The sequence below is a fragment of the Oryx dammah genome, unplaced genomic scaffold (assembly GCF_014754425.2).
Source record: "Oryx dammah isolate SB20612 unplaced genomic scaffold, SCBI_Odam_1.1 HiC_scaffold_29, whole genome shotgun sequence".
Taxonomy (NCBI): Eukaryota; Metazoa; Chordata; class Mammalia; order Artiodactyla; family Bovidae; genus Oryx; species Oryx dammah.
The window spans coordinates 110,713,319-110,733,397 of NW_024070213.1; the positions used below are offsets into that span (position 1 = coordinate 110,713,319).

The window sequence follows — 20,079 nt, forward strand, 5'->3', positions numbered from 1 at the left end:
AAGAAGGTAGCATCTTCCATTCTTGGCAACTGCTTAAGACTACCTTAAGGGAACTACAATCACCAACATAAAGGTAAATATAAAGACTCAAAATATCCAAAAGGATAATCTGTGTTATATACTATGTGTTCACTGTAAGAATTTTAAATATTAATAAGTATAACATTAATTGCTTTTTCTCATCACTGGTTTTACATTTTATCATGCTGAAAATGATCTGAATAAGTATTTTATAATGGTTACATACCTATGTGTTCTATAAGCTGCCCACATTAAAGGCGTCATCCCATTCTGATCCATCATATCTACATCCTGATAGAGTAAAAAGTCAGACAGTAAAAATGTCTAAGTCCTTACATCATATCTACATCCTGACAGAGTAAAAAGTCAGACAGTAAAAATGTCTAAGTCCCTACCACATGTACTTAGAAAAACGTAATTTACACATCACAAAAGAAGCCGACATGAGGACACCACTCAGTCAAGGTTGATTTATAAACTTTTCCTTTCTTAACTTTAAAGTAAAACTATTCATTATTTATTATTATTAAATATTCAAATTAATATGGATATATGTTACTTATTTATAAATAAAAACATATATTTAATATTTAATTAACTTCTATTTATGATGCTTCACTCAGCCTTTTAAAGATCTTGACCTACCCTTGATCTTTCACCCACAATGGATAGATTCAATCAATGACATGTCTCTGAAAAACTTATTTATATTAATTCATGATATGAGGGAATAATAAAACTCTGTTTATTTCTAGTCATTTTAAAACAAAGAATAAATTCAATAAATTTTAAAAGAGTCAAATGTTCTGAATCTACTAAAATTTACTGAACTTGTTCCTTGTTTTAAAATGCTTTTTATCACTATGTCACTATGCATAAACATTTTTAGAATTAACTAACTCTACAAAGTCTGTGGTAAAAAAGCAAAGTAATAAAGCAATCCTCTGTCTTACTCCCTACCATTTTCATTTTTTGTAAAACTCATTGTTTATTGTGCTTTTTGCTCCCATATACTTAAAATAAAAAACCTGAATTGGCACTTTTTGATTTTTCCATTTTAGGCACTATCCTCTATTTCCACATTTTACAGAGCCTCAGTATGTAAAAGGCATATTCTCTCTTTCCTCTCACTGCCCATCACAGACACACACCTTTCCTATTCCTTCCTCTGAAGAGATAATAATTCAGGTTCTATAAATATTTGACACTTACTTTATTATAAATATATATGAATACTATTCCCAACAAAGTTATGTAGAAACCATGATTACTTTGCCTCTCCTACCCAGCTTTTTGCTTTCCTTGGTACTCTATTTTTTTCTCCCTTTTGCTTAATTTTTTTTTTTCTTTTTAGCAAATTAGAACTAAAACTACAACCTATTCAACCCAAACTCTTCTCAAGTTATCTAAATCTTCTTTCAAGACATGCTAATGTATCAGAGATTCTATTCGTTTCACTTCCCTAAAATTCTTTCTCTTGACCCACTCCAGCAATCAATTTGGCTTGATTCTGCTATTTACCTGAGGCATCTGTCTCATTAACTATAACAGGACTTCTTTAAAGATCAAAATTGTTTTAAAGTCATCTTTGTATCTACTTTTCGGGGCACGGAGAATAATCAAAAACCATCTGTTAAATGAAGAGACATGTTTACCTATCTACTCTTCTAGGCTTGGGAAAGGCATGGGCATTAGACCAAGACAGACATGATTTTGAATTCCTAGCTCCATCACTTAATAACTGTAAAATTGGCAAAATTACTATAATTCTCTGAACCTCAGCTTTCCCATCTACAAATGTGAATACAAATAATGGCTTCATAAGATCCCTGTGATGATTAAATGGAATGATGTGTGTAAGGCAACCTAATTCTATAACAGACATTCAATAAAAATTGTTTCCTCTTCGTCCCATCCCCATCTCCTATTCCTGGACTACATCAAACCTGCAGATGTTATCCAACATATGTTATCTAATCTACCACCCAGCGGTGAGAACACAGTTATAGTGAGTGCACTGTTAAAACACTTCATAACTCTACGTACAGTTCTCTGTAAGCCACTCTCACTGATGGGAGTATGTCTCAAATGTCCAAATATACTGAGGTAAAGAGAAAAAAAGCCGAGACAAGTGATAACATATCCTCCTTGGACATCACTAGTTTTAGTCTGTCTCATGAAAACTATAGTTAAACGTTGTGCCTTATCACTACAAATCCATTTCTAAATTTATTCTACGTGTTGTTGGGAATATTTCATGTAACCTCACTCAATATTTACATTATACATGTTTTTTTTTCCCCCCAATGAAAATCTTAAAAAAAAAACTTCTCTGAAGAAATGACAAACTTCCTTGTTTCTTACATGAGAGTTGAGTACTGTCACTTATTTTACTTCCTTCACTGCCCTGGTTTCAAGAAAGCTCAACTACATTTGATGTCCAATTAGAACAAATATGTAAATTCTCATGTTTAAGTATCTTCTTCCTTCTTAGTCATAAGTCTCTGCGTTATCGTTTTTAAAAAGTGACAGTATTAAAAATGTTAATAAATAAAAAATGTAAAACTAGGCCACACCTCTAGAGTACTAAAAGAAAAATGAAAATCAACCTTTTCTCTCTTTGGGTCAGGATTTAAAACTTGGTACTTCTTTTCCAAGTTCAGCCTGGACGTATGAGTATTCTCTATTAGGAAGAATTAACAAGCCCAGATCAAAAGGTTATGGGAATTCCATGATCAACAGGGCTCCATTACTTAGCATTTTCCCCTGAAAATCATTCAAAAGAATTGGTAGTGAGCACTAAATATATTTAACAGTATAACTAAAATGAAACAATTGTGATGAATAGAATGACAAACTGAATGGAAATGTTATATGTTCTAAGGATGTAAATTTGGCACAATTAATAAAAAATGGGGGGTGGGAGTGGGAAAAGGCTGAAAAGAAAGCATAATGAGTGTCTACCCTGTGATAGCTATGAGTCAAAGAATATTATTTAGAGCTGAAAAATCAAGTAACAGAAATATAAGTTATATTTATCAGAACAAAGTTAACATTAAGAAAAACAGTATCACTGACTGATGACAAAATAAGGCGGAGAAGAATAAGAAGGAATTAGAAATACAATAATTTTATTACTGCTTATAATTGGGAACTAATCAGAACTAATCAAAATTGAACAAACATCTGATTAAAGTGAGAGGGAAAAAGAGAGCGAACTGTGTGACTGAGAAAAGAAATACCAAGCAGAAGAAGAGCAGGCACAAAAGCCTTATGACAAAACTTATCAAAGCTGTTCAGCAAACTGCAAGACAGGTGTGGTAAAAGCAGTGAGGGAGGGAGAGATGACAGAAGATGAGATCACAGGCTTCCAGGGCTGACCACACACAGTTCAATAGGCCAGAGAAGGACTTTGGAACCCACTCAAAGTACAATGGAATGCACATTAGAGGGGTTTTCTTTCTATAATATTTTAGCATATACACTGACAAATTCTGGAAAAATATATAGTAAACCATTAGAGGAAGAGATCTCAGTGGGGGTGAGGAAGTAAAGGAAGGTGAGATTTCATTCTCTAAGCCATATTTTTCTATTATGTTTGAATACTTTACAGTAAGTATGTTACTTTTGTAAGCAGGAAAAAAAAATTACTCATGAAAAAGAAAACGAATTATCTGTCAGACATTCATTAACATTATCATGTATTTACTGCACAAAAGTTACTGTGACAAAAAACTCTACTCTTTAAGAATTTTATAGCCTACATACTATGCCAGAGTTAAAATGATTACACCTCAAAAATCAATAAAGTAACAAAAAGAGTCAAAACTTTACTCCACTATTCCCACCCACCTAAAACCGGGAAGGAAAAAGGTGAACATGTACTGTAAACTTGCGTCTGTAATAGAGAAGGCCACCAACGACAACGTCACGTGCAACAGCGCCATCTACTGCTCTTATCCCCAGTCTAGAAGGAACTGTAGCAGAGCAAAGGGGAGCCCTCCCGGTAGCTGGTCTCCAAAGGCAGCTTCCAATAAACCTCCTCTTAGGGTGTGCAAACCTCTGTGTTCCCACAATGAATAGAGGCTGACCCTGTTACTTGGTTTAATTGACAGAATAGAGCAGAAATGTTGCCATGCTGGTTCAAAACCTTTAAAAAGGCAGACAAGTTCTGCTTTTGCTCTCTGGGGAGCTCTGCACCACCAAGTTTCCCTGCTAGAGAGAGCATGTGGAGGGGTATTGTGGAGAAGGAAAAATTCTGGCACTGCATGGAGAGAAAGAGAGAGGCCTAGTTGTCTGGTATCCCAAGTGAGCCCAGCCTTCTGGCCATTCCTATCAAGATACAAGGGATGCAAATGAGCATTCTCCAGCCCAGCAGAGCCCCTATATATGTCCCCCCTGCCATTCACAAGAAGAACCACCCAGCCAAGCCCAGTTAACCCAGAGAACTGTGAAATATAATGGTGGGTGCTATTCTAAAACCATCAGATTTAGGGGGTAGTCTTTAACACAGCAACAGATGATATAACTCCTCCTTTCAACAATTAACCAGCCTCAGCCTCCTTTTCTTAACAATAGCGTACAACACACAGTCATCACTGACCGGCACTGTCAACAGCAAATACCTCAAAGGATTCATAAAATAAATACTATTCAAATCCTGAATCTAATGTTTTACATTAAAATAACAAATATATTTTAACAACACTGAATTAAAATCATTTATCTTACTTTTATGATAAGATCCTTAGCTAAAAACTAATGTTTAAGTACAACTAGAAAAAACTCATGAAAGAAAAATTAAGTGATATAACTTTTAACAAAATACAGTTGCTATTAGAAAATCATGGTACACATAAACTGATAATATTTAATATGATTATAGTCACTACATATTCAGGAGCAATTAGGAAGAACCACTTAAATCATGAAAATTCTTCTGACATGTAAGGAGCAGTATTTTATACATCAGAAACAGAGAAAATGAGAGAGGAATGTATCCCCCTTGAGAGGGACTTAATATAGAAAACAACCAGTAATATGTTCAAAACAGTTTAAATGAATTCAGATAATATATTCAAAGGGTGTAATTAAGGAGAAAAAATAGACAACTTAAATTATCTCCCTTACTTTCTGGAATTCATGTCTACCACTACTGTAAATAAAAAACCAACTTAATGAATCATTATCTGGATCATAACTGGTTTTTGTATTTTTATGTTAACTGCAATAAACAGCTCATTTATTTACTCTCTTCATTCATCAGAAAGTACTATTTTAACATCACTAGACTGTTACACTTCTTAACACCAATGATCTTAGGTATTCAAACCATGAAGAAAGTTTGATTACAATCTACCCCATTGTGATTTTTTTTACCTGTCCTTTTGCTATGAGATAAGCAACAATTGAGGTATGTCCAAACTGAGCAGCCAAATGAATACAGCTACATCCTTCTCCATCAATTAGTGAAGGATCTGCACCATATTTCATTAGTTGCACAACCATAGATAGATGGCCTTGTCTAAAACATAAAAGAATAAACACTTAAATATATAAAGTTATTTCAAACAAGAAACTCTGGAAAGATCTTTTAAAAAAAAATAGAGTAATGGTAAAAAAAGATTAGAAAAACCTTATTTTATGTTTTTTTAAAACAAATATACGTCAAGACACATTTAGGATTTTATGTTCTTAAGTCTTAACTGGTGTAAAAGTCTGAAAATTTATACTCATAACTTCTTTAAATATGTATTAAATAGTTACTATATTCTATTAATCCTATTCCAATATGACCTTAATTGCCCCATGAACTAGACACTTCTTTCACTGTAAACATATATAGACGGCAAAAGTATTCCAAAATTTAACCCCATCTTAAAATTAACTGGAATGTCAGCATGGTTAATTCCTAAAGGACACTTCGGACCATAAACTTTGCTTTCAACACAAGTAACCCTGGACAGCAATAAGTGAGTACATTATTGCTATTAACTACCAGCATAACAAGTTCTCCCATTCATTTCAGCATATCATTCTTTTAAAAAGCTGCTTAAAGACTGCTAAAAGAGGAAAAAAATCCAGAAGTAAATGTAAACCTTGTGGCCCAGTGCAATGGAGTTGAATTTAGGTCTCCTCCAAGTTGATCCACAATAGCACCTTTCGAAATATAGTATCTATAAGACAAAATTTTAAATAATTAAGACAATTTCCAAGTTCAATTTTAAGAAATTATACAAAAAATAAAGAAATAATCCTTTAGTTTAGACCTCATGCTAGCTCACGCCTCTGACAATAAACAGTCTTCTGTGAGGTTTTAAAATATATTAGAAGAATTTTATGTGAAACGTATCTGTCTTGTTTGGTTCAGAAGTAAAAGGAAAACAATGTTTTTAATTACAAAAAAGAATAGCAAAGCCAAACCACCATCATATAAGAAAGAAAGCAGTCCGAGCCACAAGATTTGGATCCTATAGTAGGATCAGGTAGAAGTCTGGGAAGCAGAGCAGCTGTAGAGTAGGCCAGACACTTAACCTACCACGGGTAGCAGCTCAGTTTTACCTTCCTCACAAGATTACTGTAGGTTAAACCAAACAGTGTATGTGAAGGAGTTTTCTAAACTGTAAAGTGTAACACAGAGGTTTTTCATGATGCCTTATTTGTGATGCTTTTAAAGTTATGTTGCTTTAAAAAGAAAAGAGCAACCTCATTGCTCACCAAATTAAATGCTGTAACATCTTGGTATTCTCTGAAACGAACAGGACCTAGCTGTTTACATAATGCTTGCTTTCAAACTGATTAATGCAATGAATCTTGAATACAAATGATTTCAACGCATTTGATGGCAAGTATTTGAGAGAGGTTCTTTAAGCTGGTCTAAGCAATTACTGCTCTGGGTCACTAATGCATTCACTCTTAAAGCTCATAGTTCTACACATTTAATACATTCATACTTATGAGCCTGATTCAGAAATTTTCTTCTTTGTATACTTAAGTTGCTGCTTTTATGGCATTATGCAATGATGGGCCCAATTCCACTCTATCATATAGAATAGCTTGAAGTAACTTAAAAGTATTTCCAGACTAACATACTTTCAGTCCAAAATATCAGACAGTCTGAACACAAATATTCAAATACTCCTAAATGGTTTCTTGAGATACTCAGCAGACTTCAATGTAATAATTAAAAATGGGTTTTTTGAGCCGAACGAGAAGTACAGCACTGCCAAAGAACTGCTTTGACAGGAAATATTTTCTTAAAAACTCCAACTAGAGAGGTTTTTTAAAAGCAATTTTATTGCCTTTCTATAGTTAATATAGCTGTATCCCTGAGAGGTATTTTTACTCAGATTTCAAATTCATGCTAGGATTATGGCAAAGAGTGATTTCCAACGTTCTAGAGTACAACTTTTTTTTTCACAAGGATAGGGGAACTTTTTTTCTGCATGCTAATAACTTCTATCATCTTTTTCATTGTGTAAACTTCTGGAAGAAAAATACCATACTTTTATGTTATTCTTTGTAGCTTGAAGATCTTTGTTCAAAGCTCCAAAATTCTGAAATCTTATAATTATTACTGTTAAACCTAAGCCTCCTTGCAATACTATAAGAAGGTTATTATCAAGATATGTACTTCCAGGTACTAATGATCCCTAGGTCTGAGAAGAGAGTATCAGTGAACAAGAGATAGCAACAGATATCTGAAAGAGGAAAAGCAAAGAGCTAAAACCCAAATGTCTTCAGAAACACCAATGAGAAGCAAGCCAGAATATGTTTTCAAACCCTAGAAAAGTTAAGGGATTAAAGGTAAGAGTTACAACAAAAGGAAGAGGCAAGAAGCTGGACTGTAAACAGAAACAGTGGTTCAAAGTCAATATAAGTTGCTGAAAATTTGTTGTTTTCCAACTTATATTCTCACCGAAAGTAATTATTTATTTAGCATCACCACAGGCATTTTGCAGAGAAGGCAATGGCATCCCACTTCAGTGCTCTTGCCTGGAGAATGCCATGGACAGAGGAGCCTGGTGGGCTGCAGTCCATGGGGTCGCACAGAGTCGGACACGACTGAAGCGACTTAGCAGCAGCACCAGCACGCATTTTGGGCTTTCCTGGTGGCTCAGACAGTAAAGATCTCTCTGCAATGCAGAAGACCCAGATCTGACCCCTAGGTCAGGAAGATGCCTGGAGGAGGAAATGGCAACCCACTCCAGTATTCTTGTCTAGAGAATGCCATGGACAGAGGAGCCTGGTGGGCTACAGCCAACAGAGCTGCAAAGAGTGGGACACGACTGAGCAACTAACACAGACACACACACAGGCATTTTAGTGACATGGAAGCAATCAAGCAAAACTAGTTTAAGACTATACTGGTTTTCTTTGTGCGATGTATTCTTAAAATGTGACTATTCAAATTTTCAATGATATTACAGTGATAACTGAAACTCTATTAAAATTAGACTGATTCTAGTGTCCTTAAACTTCTCATGCTCCTGCTGATTTTAACATTCAGTCATTCAGTATTTGCCAAAAGGTGTATTCAGCGCATTTTTACCAGAGAAGTTTAGGGACTCGAGGAATTACGTCACAGAAACACAGGAGACACTGAAAATGCAGCAGTCAAAGTTTACATGCCGAAGGGACATGTGGGAGGTTCCTGCTGTGAACTCTCTAAGTTCCACAACTTCTAATCAGTCTGTTCTGTCTCTCCTAAGTATGAATGGTCAAACACGATCAGATAATTGAAGAAAACTTCAAATATGGAAGGAGACCAAAATAAACAGAAGCTCCAAATAAATAATATACAGAGAAAAAAACCTTAAAAAAGAGACTGTTGCTGGGAAAGACTGAAGGCAGGATGAGAAGGGGACGACAGAGGACAAGATGGTTGGATGGCACCACTGACTCGATGGACACGAATCTGAGCAAGCTCCAGAAGATGGTGAAGGACAGGGAGGCCTGCTGTGCTGCAGTCCACAGGGTCGCAAAGAGCTGGACGTGACTGAGTGACCGAGCAACAAATAATTAATATCTGCCAAAAAAATAAAATATAATACTCATGACGTAAGAACAAAACATTTTTTTAAAGTGGGGTGAGAGGTAGAGATCAACAAAGAATGCTCCAAATTGAAAACACAATAGATAAAATTAAAAATTCAAAAGAAGGATTATAAGATAAACTTAAAAATCTCCCCCAAGTACAACAGCTATAAAAGGACCATATCAATGTACAATGATGTAAATTTTCACAAAGTGGAGGATAAAGAATAAAAACTTACATGTTGCCAGAGAAGAGTAAGCCACACACACAGGGTATCCTCAGAATTTATAAGCTGCATGCTTTTTAACAAAGCCCCATACTCATTACCAACACCTTGACTTGAAATCAAACTGAAATCAGAGACTCTAAGCGTTATCATCTGTTGTTAATGAAGAATCTTGAGGTAACAGAAGACTACTAAAGGCAAAAACCTGCACTAAACCTTTCTAGTTCATTTTATCAGGATAAAGTTTAAGGAACAGCTCAAAGACTTCCACTTGAAAACATTAGAAATATGAGAAATCCAGGTTAGGTGAAGGTCTCCTCCTTTCCAAATTATACTTACTTTACTCTTATCATCATGAAAGTGACCCAACTGCTTTGCTTGCAGTAAGTTTCTTTAACACGTCCTGATGGAACGTAAGACACTTCTCCATTGGTCTCTGGTGTTCCCCTGTGTCTCGCTGAGCATATGAGAAGACTGCAAGGTCCTAACCACTCTTCACATAAGACGTTTCTCAGAGCTGTGTGCGCATCAAGCAACCCTGAGGATGAGGTAATGTCTCCCTCTGGAACAAAGAGCAACCTTGCTTCCTGCTGCTGCTAAGTCGCTTCAGCCGTGTCCAATTCTGGGCGACCCCACAGACAGCAGCCCACTAGGCTCCTCTGTCCCTGGGATTCCCCAGGCAAGAACAATGGAGTGGTTTGCCATTTCCTTCTCCAGTGCATGAAAGTGAAAAGTGAAAGTGAAGTCGCTCAGTCGTGACCGACTCTTAGCGACCCCATGGACTGCAGCCCACCAGGCTCCTCTGTCCATGGGATTTTCTACATACTATGAAAGCAATAACAAGAGAAGGGAGCGGAGCAGACCAGAGACACTGTGGCAAGCAGAGCAGCGGGGGGATCCACAGGCCAGCACACCCAGCCAGCAGCCCCACAACTCCAACTCTGGTGCGCACGCCCTGGCTGCCGAGCGGTCACCCCCACAGGCACCGCCCAGCGCTCCTGGACCGTGAGCAGGTGGGGCCCGTGGCCACCGGGGCACGCCTAGCCAGGTTTGGGGGCACTGATCAAGTGGGTGCAGCCAAGAAGACACAGCCTGCAGCCTGGTGCAGACACTCGTGCATAGCTGCTGTGGTGGGGAGGGGTACTGGGGAGACAGCTGGACTGTTCCTGCGGGCCCGGTGCAGAGGCCTTCATCCTGCACACGCTGCAGAGCTTCATACCCAAGCACTTCTCTGAACAGCTCACAAGAACAGCCAACTTCATTTCCTTATATTTCCCGTACAGCTGATTACTGACACGCTCAGGAGTCTGGTGAGGAGCGGGCTCTCCCCTCTCCCGCGTCACCGTCACAGCCATCTCAGGTGAGCTTTACAGAGAAGAGGAAGGCTCTACAGAATCTGTTACCACAGATCACCTTTCATCCAAACCAGAGTCATCTGGCTTGTTTCAGCCAGTGCATGGGAGATTTGACTCACTTCTAGAAGGTCACTTTTGTAACTGCTTTAGACTGATTCTCGAGTTGAGAGACTGTTGTTCTTCACTCAGTCACTAAGTTGGATCTCAGTCTTGGCCATGCCACAGACCTCAGTGCACCAGGCTTCCCTGTCCTTCACTACCTCTCAGAGTTAAAATAAGAGAGATTGTACAATGTGGTGCCAGTTTGGTGCCCTGAGAGTTTGAGGAGGAACCTACTGTTCTCACACTGAATCACATAGAGATGGCACCTAAGTCGCTTCATCTGCTGTGTCCCCAGCTGCCCTACCTGCCAGGACCTGCTCCCACAGGGGGCCTGAGACGTGACCCCACAGCACAGCCCACTGACTCCTGACTTGCTCAGTGTGGATCCAGATGTTCTTTGCGATCCTGATGAATGAAGCCAGTGACTAACGGGAGGAGCAGTTCATCTTTTATTTCCACAGTCCGCTCACTGATGTTTACTTAACCATCAGCTCTGTTCAGTTCCAGAAAATTCCCATCATCTTGAAAGAAACGCGTGAGCATCCCTCTCTACCCTCCTCCCCATGCCCAGCCCCTGGCAGTCACCAGTCCACGTTCAGTTCTTTTATTTGCTTTTTCTGGATTTTTATAACAGAATCATGCACTAATGGCCTTTTGTGTTCAGCTTATTTCACTGAGCACGCTCTCAAGGTCTATCCACATTGCAGCACGTGTCAGTGCTTCACTCAGATGAATAATATTCCACCATGTGGGCAGACCACACGTTTTCTTTATCCGCCATTCGCTGATGAACATCTGTGGTGCATCTACTTTTTGGCTATTATGGAGAACACTGTTATGAACGTTTGCTTAAAAACTTTGTGTGGACATAGCTTTTCAGTTCTCCTGCATACATATAAAGTAAAATAATTGCTCTAAAGTTCTTTTTTTCCAAACTGACTGCCCCCTTTACATTCTCATCAGCCATGTTTGAGATTCCCATTTTTCTACATTCCTGCTCAGGCTTATTGTCCATCTTCTTTATTATACTCATCCTAGTGGGTGTGAAGTGGTACCCACCACGGTTTTAGTTTTACATTTCCTTGGTAACTAATGATGCTGAGTAACTTTTCATGAGTCTACAGACCTTTTGTAAATTTTCTTTTGAGAAATACCTTCAAAATCATTGGCCCATTTTTAAATGGGGTTGTCGCTTATCCATGAGTTGTGAAAATTCTGTGTGTGTTCCAGACACAAGTCCCTTATCTGCTGCAAATATTTGAACAAAATTATATTTGCATTTGAAATTGTTTCCAAAAGAGAGCATCTAAGTTCTTGGTAGTCACACTGTTGCTGACAAAGCCATGCTTTCTGTGTTAATCTCTCAATTAAAAATAAAAACACTAGGGGAAAAAGGGGGGATGAGAGAGAAGATGGTGGAGGAGTAGGAGCACAGGGCAGTGCATCTCTCTCCACAGGTGCACCAGGAAAACATCTTCAGACGCACAAGGTCTCACAGAATACCAGCTGGGAGTGGACAGGAGTCCCTGCCCACTGGAAAGGAACACATAGATTCCTTTCACACAAAATTCAGTAAGATGAGGAAGGAAGGGAAAAAGAGGAAAGTGAGCAGGACCGGACCTCCATCCAAGGGTTGGGGAACTGAAGCAGGGTGCAGACCCCCACATCAGACCAACTGCTTCAGACAGAGGGAGGCATCTGAGGCTGACGGGAGAGTGCAGCAGCTGGTCTGTGACAGTGAATGGAGTAAGAGCCACACAGACAATCCTTGCCACAGCCCTACATACCCCAGACAAGGATGCAAGTCTCCTGGAACGGGTGGCAGCTGAGACTGGAGTGTGCGGGCTGGAGAGCAATCCTAGGGTGTGGTCTGCTGTTGACGGCACTTAGACAGCTGGAGGGGGCATAAAGCAGACCACAGTGGGGAATACCTTTGGAGGAAAGCCAGGCAGCCGTGGAGGCAAGGCAATACTGCTGAGTCATGCGCAGGGTGTGGGGCCAAAATTGTAGCCTCTCTTTTCCTACACGCCTGTGCTGGTGGCTGACCAATGGTGAAACACCCCAGAGAGGGTGGATCTTTGAGTGCCTGATCTATGGAGCAAACAAAAGGATCCCAGCCGAGGGGGTCTTTTGAGCGCCAGCTGTGCCAAGCAACAGAGAAGGACCCCAATTGTGTGTGTGTGGGGGGTCTTTTGAGTGCCAGCTGTGCCAAGAAACAGAAAAGGACGAGCCAGTGAAACTCAGAACAACAGCTGCCAGAAGCTACAAAAAAAGATTAATAGGGCCTTCCTGGTGACTCAGACGGTAAAGAATCTGCCCACAGTGCAGGAGACCTGGGTTCAGTCTCTGGGCTGGGATGATCCCCGAGAGAAGGGCATGGCAACCCACTCCAGCATCTTTGCCTGGAGAATTCAATGGACAGAGGAGCCTGGTGGGCTACAGTCCGTGGGGTTACAAAGAGTCAGACATGACCGAGTCACTAACACCACCACCACTACCAGAAAGTGCCACAGCCCCTGTGCCTGAGGATGCCAGTGTCCCTGCCTACTTGGCACTGCCAGGGTTCCCACAATCCAAGCAGCTGCACCATCTCCACACTCAATCCTCACAGGGGCAGAGCTGCCAGAGGCTAGAAAAATCCCCAACAGTGCCCTATCTCCTGTGCCCATGGCCACCAGCTCCACTGCATGTCTGGCGCTGCAATCCAAGCAGCTGCACCACCTCCGCACCGGTCCTCTCTGAGGCAGACCCAAGTCCCAAAGAGCAGTCTCAGGAGCAAATGCCTGTGGACGATCCACACGGGGAGGTGGGCTAAAGGCACAACTGAACTCCAGAGGCAGTGTAGCCAAGGAAGAGTAACAAAAACATTTCTACCAGTTGTACAAGCTGCAGATTAAATCCACACGACCAACATGGCAGACTCTGTATCTATGGAACATATAAAAGGATAATGAGAGCTCCCCCAAAAGAAAACAACCTAGCTCTGGCAGCTGTGGACACTGGAGGCAAGAATACGCAGAAGCAGGGCCAAATGAAGGTCTGAGCTGTCCCCACAGCAGGTACAGCGACCAGCCTAGTTTTGGAAAGCAACCTACGGAGGGGATATGGACTGAGACTGACGGCTGAGATGCGAGAAAAACACCATCATCTAAAGGTGCTTCTGGATGTTTCCTCTGTTGCTATGACTGTTGATTTATTATTATATCTATTTAAGCTTTCAAGAACTTTTTTATTTTAATCATACTTTTATTTCCTTTATACGCTTCTACCTCTACTGTGGCTCAGATCATGAACTTATTGCCAAATTCAGATGTAATTGAAGAAAGTAGGGAAAACCACTAGACCATTCAAGTATGACCTAAATCAAATCCCTTACGATGATGCACTAGAAGTGACAAATAGATGCAAGGGATTAGATCTGACAGGCAGACTGCCTGATGAACTATGGGTGGAGGTTCGTGACACTATACAGGGGGCAGTGATCAAGACCATCCCCAAGAAAAAGAAATGCAAAAAGGCAAAATGGTTACCTGAGGAGGCCTTGCAAATAGCTGTGAAGAGAAGAGAAGTGAAAGGCAAAGGAGAAAAGGAAAGATACAACCCCTTTGAACGCAGAGTTCCAAAGAATAGCAAGGAGAGATAAGAAAGCCTTCCTCAGTGATCAATGCAAAGAAATAGAGGAAAACAATAGAATGGGAAAGACTATAGATCTCCTTAAGAAAATTTAGAGATACCAAGGGAAGATTTCATGCAAAGATGGGCTCAATAAAGGACAGAAATTGTATGGACCTAACAGAAGCAGAAGATATTAAGTAGAGGTGGCAAGAATACACTGAAGAACTATACAAAAAAGAACTTCACAACCCAGATAATCACAATGGTGTGATCACTCACCTAGAGCCAGACATCCTGGAATGCAAACTCAAGTGGGCCTTAGGAAACATCACTGTGAACAAAGCTAGTGGAGGTGATGGAATTCCAGTTGAGCTATTTCAAATCCTAAAAGATGATGCTGTGAAAGTGCTGCATTCAATATGCCAGCAAATGTGGAAAACTCAGCAGTGGCCACAGGACTGAAAAAAGTCAGTTTTCATTCCAATCCCAAAGAAAGGCAATGCCAAAGAATGCTCAAACTACTGCACAATTGCACTCATCTCACACACTAGCAAAGTAATGCTCAAAATTCTCCAAGCTAGGCTTCAACAGTATGTGAACTGTGAACTTTCAGATGTTCAAGCTGGATTTAGAAAAGACAGAGGAACCAGGGAGCAAATTGCCAATATCTGCTGGACCATCAAAAAAGCAAGAGAGTTCCAGAAAAACATCTACTTCTGCTTTATTGACTATGCCAAAGCCTCTGACTGTGTGGATCACCACAAAAGTGTGGAAAATTCTTCAAGAGATGGGAATACCAGACCACTTGACCTGCCTCCTGAGAAATCTCTATGCAGGTCAGGAAGCAACAGTTAGAACAGGACATGGAAGAACAGAGTGGTCCCAAATCAGGAAAGGAGTACATCAAGGCTGTATATTGTCACCCTGCTCATTTAACTTATATGCAGAGTACATCATGAGAAACACTGAGCTGGATGAAGCACAAGCTTGAATCAAGACTGCCGGGAGAAATATCAATAACCTCAGATATGCAGATGACAACACCCTTATGGCAGAAAGCAAAGAACTAAAGAGCCTCTTGATGAAAGTGAAAGAGGAGAGTGAAAAAGTTGGCTTAAAACTCAACATTCAGAAAACTAAGATCACAGCATCTGGTCCCATCACTTCATGGCAAATAGATGGGGAAACAAGGGAAACAGTGACAAATGTTATTTTGGGGGTCTCCAAAAATCACTGCAAATGGTGACTGCAGCCATGAAATTAAAAGACGGTTGCTCCCTGGAAGAAAAGTTATGACCAACCGAGAGAGCATATTAAAAAGTGGAGATATTATTTTGCCAACAAAGGTCTGTCTAATCAAAGCTATGGTTTTTCCAGTAGTCATGTATGGATGTGAGAGCTGGACTATAAAGATTGCTGAGTGCTGAAGAACTGATGCTTTTGAACTGTGATGCTGGAGAAGACTCTTGAGGGTCCCTTGGACAGCAAGGAGATCCAACCAGTGCATCCTAAACGAAATCAGTCCTGAATATTCACTGGAAGGACTGATGCTGAAGCTCTAATACATTGGCCCCCTGATGGGAAGAACTAACTCATTTGACAAGACCCTGATGCTGGGAATGATTGAAGGCAGGAGGAGAAGGGGATGACAGAGGATGAGATGGTTGGATGGCATCACTGACTCAATGGACATGGGTTTGGGTGGACTCCAGGAGATGGTGATGGACAGGGAAGCCTGGCTGCTGCAGTTCGTGGGGTTGCCAAGAGCCAGACACGACTGAGCGCCTGAACGGAATTGAACCTACTGACTGGCCTCTTCTGGTTCTGCAGGTTTCTTCTTGTCCTCCTTTCTCCGTTTCACCATGTTTGTTGGTCTGCTTTGTTTTCACTGCTTTATTCCCCTGTTGGCACTCTGCTTTGGTCTTGTTTTTTGGTTTGTGTTTTAGTGTTGTTTGTAACTGGTCAATGCCATGTTTTACTTCCTTTGGTCACTGGGTTACTCTCTTCTACCTCCTTTTCCTTGGGCTGTTTTAATTTTATGTGTGTGTCTGTGTATGTTCCTTTGTCTTTGCTTTTATTTGTCTGATTCTTTATTTCCCATTTATCTGGGTTTTTTCCTTTGTTTCTTGTTTTGTCTTTTGTTTTAATCCCCTTTCATGCCCTAACAAACAACTCGTGGAATCTTGGTTCCCCAAGCAGAGATCAGGCCTGAGCCTCTGGAATGAGACCTCTGAGTACAAGACTCTAGAGCCAGAGAGCTCCTAGCCACAAGAGTGCTAATTTGTGAGAACTACCACAAAGGTCTCCACCTGTATCCAAGGTCCGGCAGCACCCAGCACAGGACACCTCACCCAAACAACAAACAAGACAAAAACACAAACTCCATCATCAGCAGACAGACTTCCCACAGACACCCTAAAACATACCACCTCACACAGCCCTGCTCATCGGAGGGAAGAAAGCTCACCTCCTCCAACCAGAACGCAGAGACAAGTCCTCCCAACCTGTAGCCTACACAAACAACTGGACCAACCTAACCCACCATGGGCAGAAACCAAAAAGGAGGGATACAGCCCTAAGGCCTGAGAGAAGGAGACCCCAAACACAGTAAGTTAGAAAAAATAAAAAGGGAAATATTGCACAAGTGAAGCAACAAGTTAAAAACTTATAATTCCAAACAAACGAAGAGGAAATAGGCAAACTACCTGAAAAAGAATTCAGAGTAATGATAGCCAAGATGGTCCAAAACTTTGAAAACAGAATGGAGAAAACCCAAGAATCAATTAACACATTAACAAAGACCTAGAGAAAATAAAGAATAAACAGAAAGAAACACAATTAATGCAGATAAAAACACTGTAAAAGGAATCAATAGCAGAGTAACAGGCAGAAGAACAGATAAATGAGCTGGAAGGCAGAATATTGGAAATAACTACTGAAGAGCAGAATAAAGAAAAAAGAATGAAAAGAACTGAAGATAGTCTCAGAAACCTCTGTGACAATATTAAACACACCAACATTCAAATTATAGGGGTCCCAGAAGAAGAAGGGAAAAGGAAAGGATCCGAGGAAACTGGAGAGATTACAGTTAAAAACCTCCCTCACGTGGAAAAGAAAACAGTCGGTCAAATCCAAGAAGCAGAGTCCTCCCAAAACAGGATAACCCAAGGAGAAACACACCAAGACACAAACTAATCAGTCTAACAAAGATTAAATACAAAGAGAGAAATCTAAAAGCAGCAAGGGAAAGTAACACACAAAGGAAAGCTGTTAATCATTTTCATACAATTAACAGCTGATCTTTGCAGAAACTCTGCAGGTCAAGGGAATGGCAGGATATACTTCAAGTACTGAAAGGGAAAAATCTACAACCAAGATTACTCTACCTGGCAAGGATCTCATTCAAAACTGATGGAGAAGTCAATTTACACAAAAGCAAGAGCTGAGGATATAGCACCACCAAACCAGCTTTACAGCAAATGTTAAAGGAACTTCTGTAGGCAGGAAACACAAGAGAAGGAAAAGACCTACAAAAACAAATCGAAAACAAGAAAATGTCAAAAGGGACTACATATCAACTTTGAATGTAAATGAATTAGATGCTCCAACCAAAAGACACAGACTGGCTGAATGGACACAAAAACAAGATCCATAAATATGCTGCTTTTAAGAGACCCACTTCAGAGCTGGAGATACGTGAAGGCTGAAAGTAAGAGGATGGAAAAAGATAGTCTATGCAAATGGAAATCAAAAGACAGCCAGAGCAGCAATCCTCATATCTGACAAAACAGACAAATAAAGAACATAACAAGAGACAATGAAGGACACTGCATAACGATCAAGGGATCAATCCAAGAAGAAGACATAACGATTGTAAATATGCACCCAACACTGGAGCACCTCAATCCATAAGGCAAACACGAACAGACACAAAAGGGGAGACTGACAGCACGACAGTAATAGCTGGAGACTTTCACACCCACTCACACCAATGGACAGATCATCAAAACAGCAAATTAGTAAGGAAACACAAGCCTCAAATGACACACTAGACCAGAGAGACCTTAGTGATATCTTCAGGACATTCCATCCAAATGTAGAATACCACTTTCTTCTCAAGCGCACATGGAACTTCTCTGGGATAAACCACATCTTGGGTCACAAGTCAAGCCTAAGTAAATTTAAGACAACTGAAATTGTACCAACCATCTTCTCTGACCACAATGCTATGTGACTAGTTATCAATTACAGGAAAAAAAAACGTTAAAAAACACAAACACATGGAGGTTAAACAATATGTTTCTAAATAACCAACAGATTACTGAAGAAATAAAAAGGGCAATTAAAAAATTCCTAGACACAAATGACAATGAAAACACAACTCAAAGCCTATGGGATACAGCAAAAACAGTTCTAAGAGGGAAGTTTATAGCAACACAATCCCACCGCAGGAAACAAAAATACCGAATAGACAACCTCACTTTACAGCTAAAACAACTAGAAAAGGAAAAACAAAAATCCGTAAAGTTAGCAGAAGGAAAGAAACCACAAAGATCAGAGCAGAAATAAATGAAAAAGAAGTAAAGGAAACAATAGTAAAAACCAAAAAAACTGAAAGCTGGTTCTTTGAGAAGATAAACAAAATTGACAAACCATTAGCCATACTCATCAAGAAAAAAAAGGAGAAGAATCAAATCAACAAAATTAGTGATGAAAACAGAGAGGTTACAACAGACAATGCAGAAATTCAAAAGATCATAAGAGCAACTGTATGCCAATAAAACGGACAACCTAGAAGAAATACACAGATTCTTAGAATGTTCAATCTTCCAAGACTGAACCAGGAAGAAACTGAGACTATGAACAAGCTAATCACAAGGAAATCATAATCAAAACTGTGGTAAAAAATCTCCAAAAAAATCCAAAAGCCTAGGGCCCGATGGTTTCAAAGGCAAATTCTATCAAACATTTAGAGAAGACCTAATGCCTATGCTTCTCAAGCTCTTCCAAAAAACTGCAGAGGCAGGAACACTTCAAAATTTATTCTACAAGGCTACCATCACCCTGATACCAAAACAGATAAAGATATGACAAACAAAATTACAGACCAATATCACTGATGAACACAAATGCAAAAATCCTCAGTGAAATTCTAGCAAACAGAATCCATCGACACATTAAAAAGATCATATACACAAATCAATCAATGTGATACACCATATCAATAAACTGAAAGACAAAAACCATATGATAATCTCAATAGATGCAGAAAAAGCTTTTGACAAAATTCAGTGCCCATTTATGACAAAAACTTTCTCTATAAACCGGCCATAGAGGGAACCTACCTCAACATAATAAAGGCCATAAATGATAAACCCACAGCAAACACTTTCAATGGTAAAAAAACTGAGAGCACTTCATCTAAGATAAGGAACAAAAGGGGTGCCCACTCTTGCCACTATTATTCAACATAGTTTTGGAAGTCCTAGCCAAGGCCATCAGAAAAGAAAAGAAATAAAAGGAATCCAGATTGGAAAAGAAGTAAAACTCTCACTGTTTGCAGATGATATGATACTATACACAGAAAACCCTAAAGATACTATCAGAAAACTGATAGAGCTAATCTGCTCTAGGAAAGTCACATGATACAAAATCAATACATAGAAATCACTAGCATTCCTATACATTAACAACTAAAAATCAGAAAGAAAATCAAGGAATCA

The 20,079-nt window shown here is 39.7% G+C and overlaps 1 protein-coding gene across 1 annotated transcript in view; it reads right to left on the reverse strand.

Annotated features, from left to right (window-relative positions):
• The window catches only part of ZDHHC17 (zinc finger DHHC-type palmitoyltransferase 17), a 98,765-nt gene that overhangs the window by 42,947 nt on the left and 35,739 nt on the right, over positions 1-20,079 (reverse strand). Inside the window, exons 6-8 of the mRNA XM_040233979.1 lie at positions 6,120-6,197; positions 5,401-5,545; positions 248-312 (exon numbers count right to left, since the gene is read on the reverse strand). Of these exons, the coding sequence (XP_040089913.1) occupies positions 248-312; positions 5,401-5,545; positions 6,120-6,197 (288 nt within the window). The remainder of the gene's footprint in view (positions 1-247; positions 313-5,400; positions 5,546-6,119; positions 6,198-20,079) is intronic.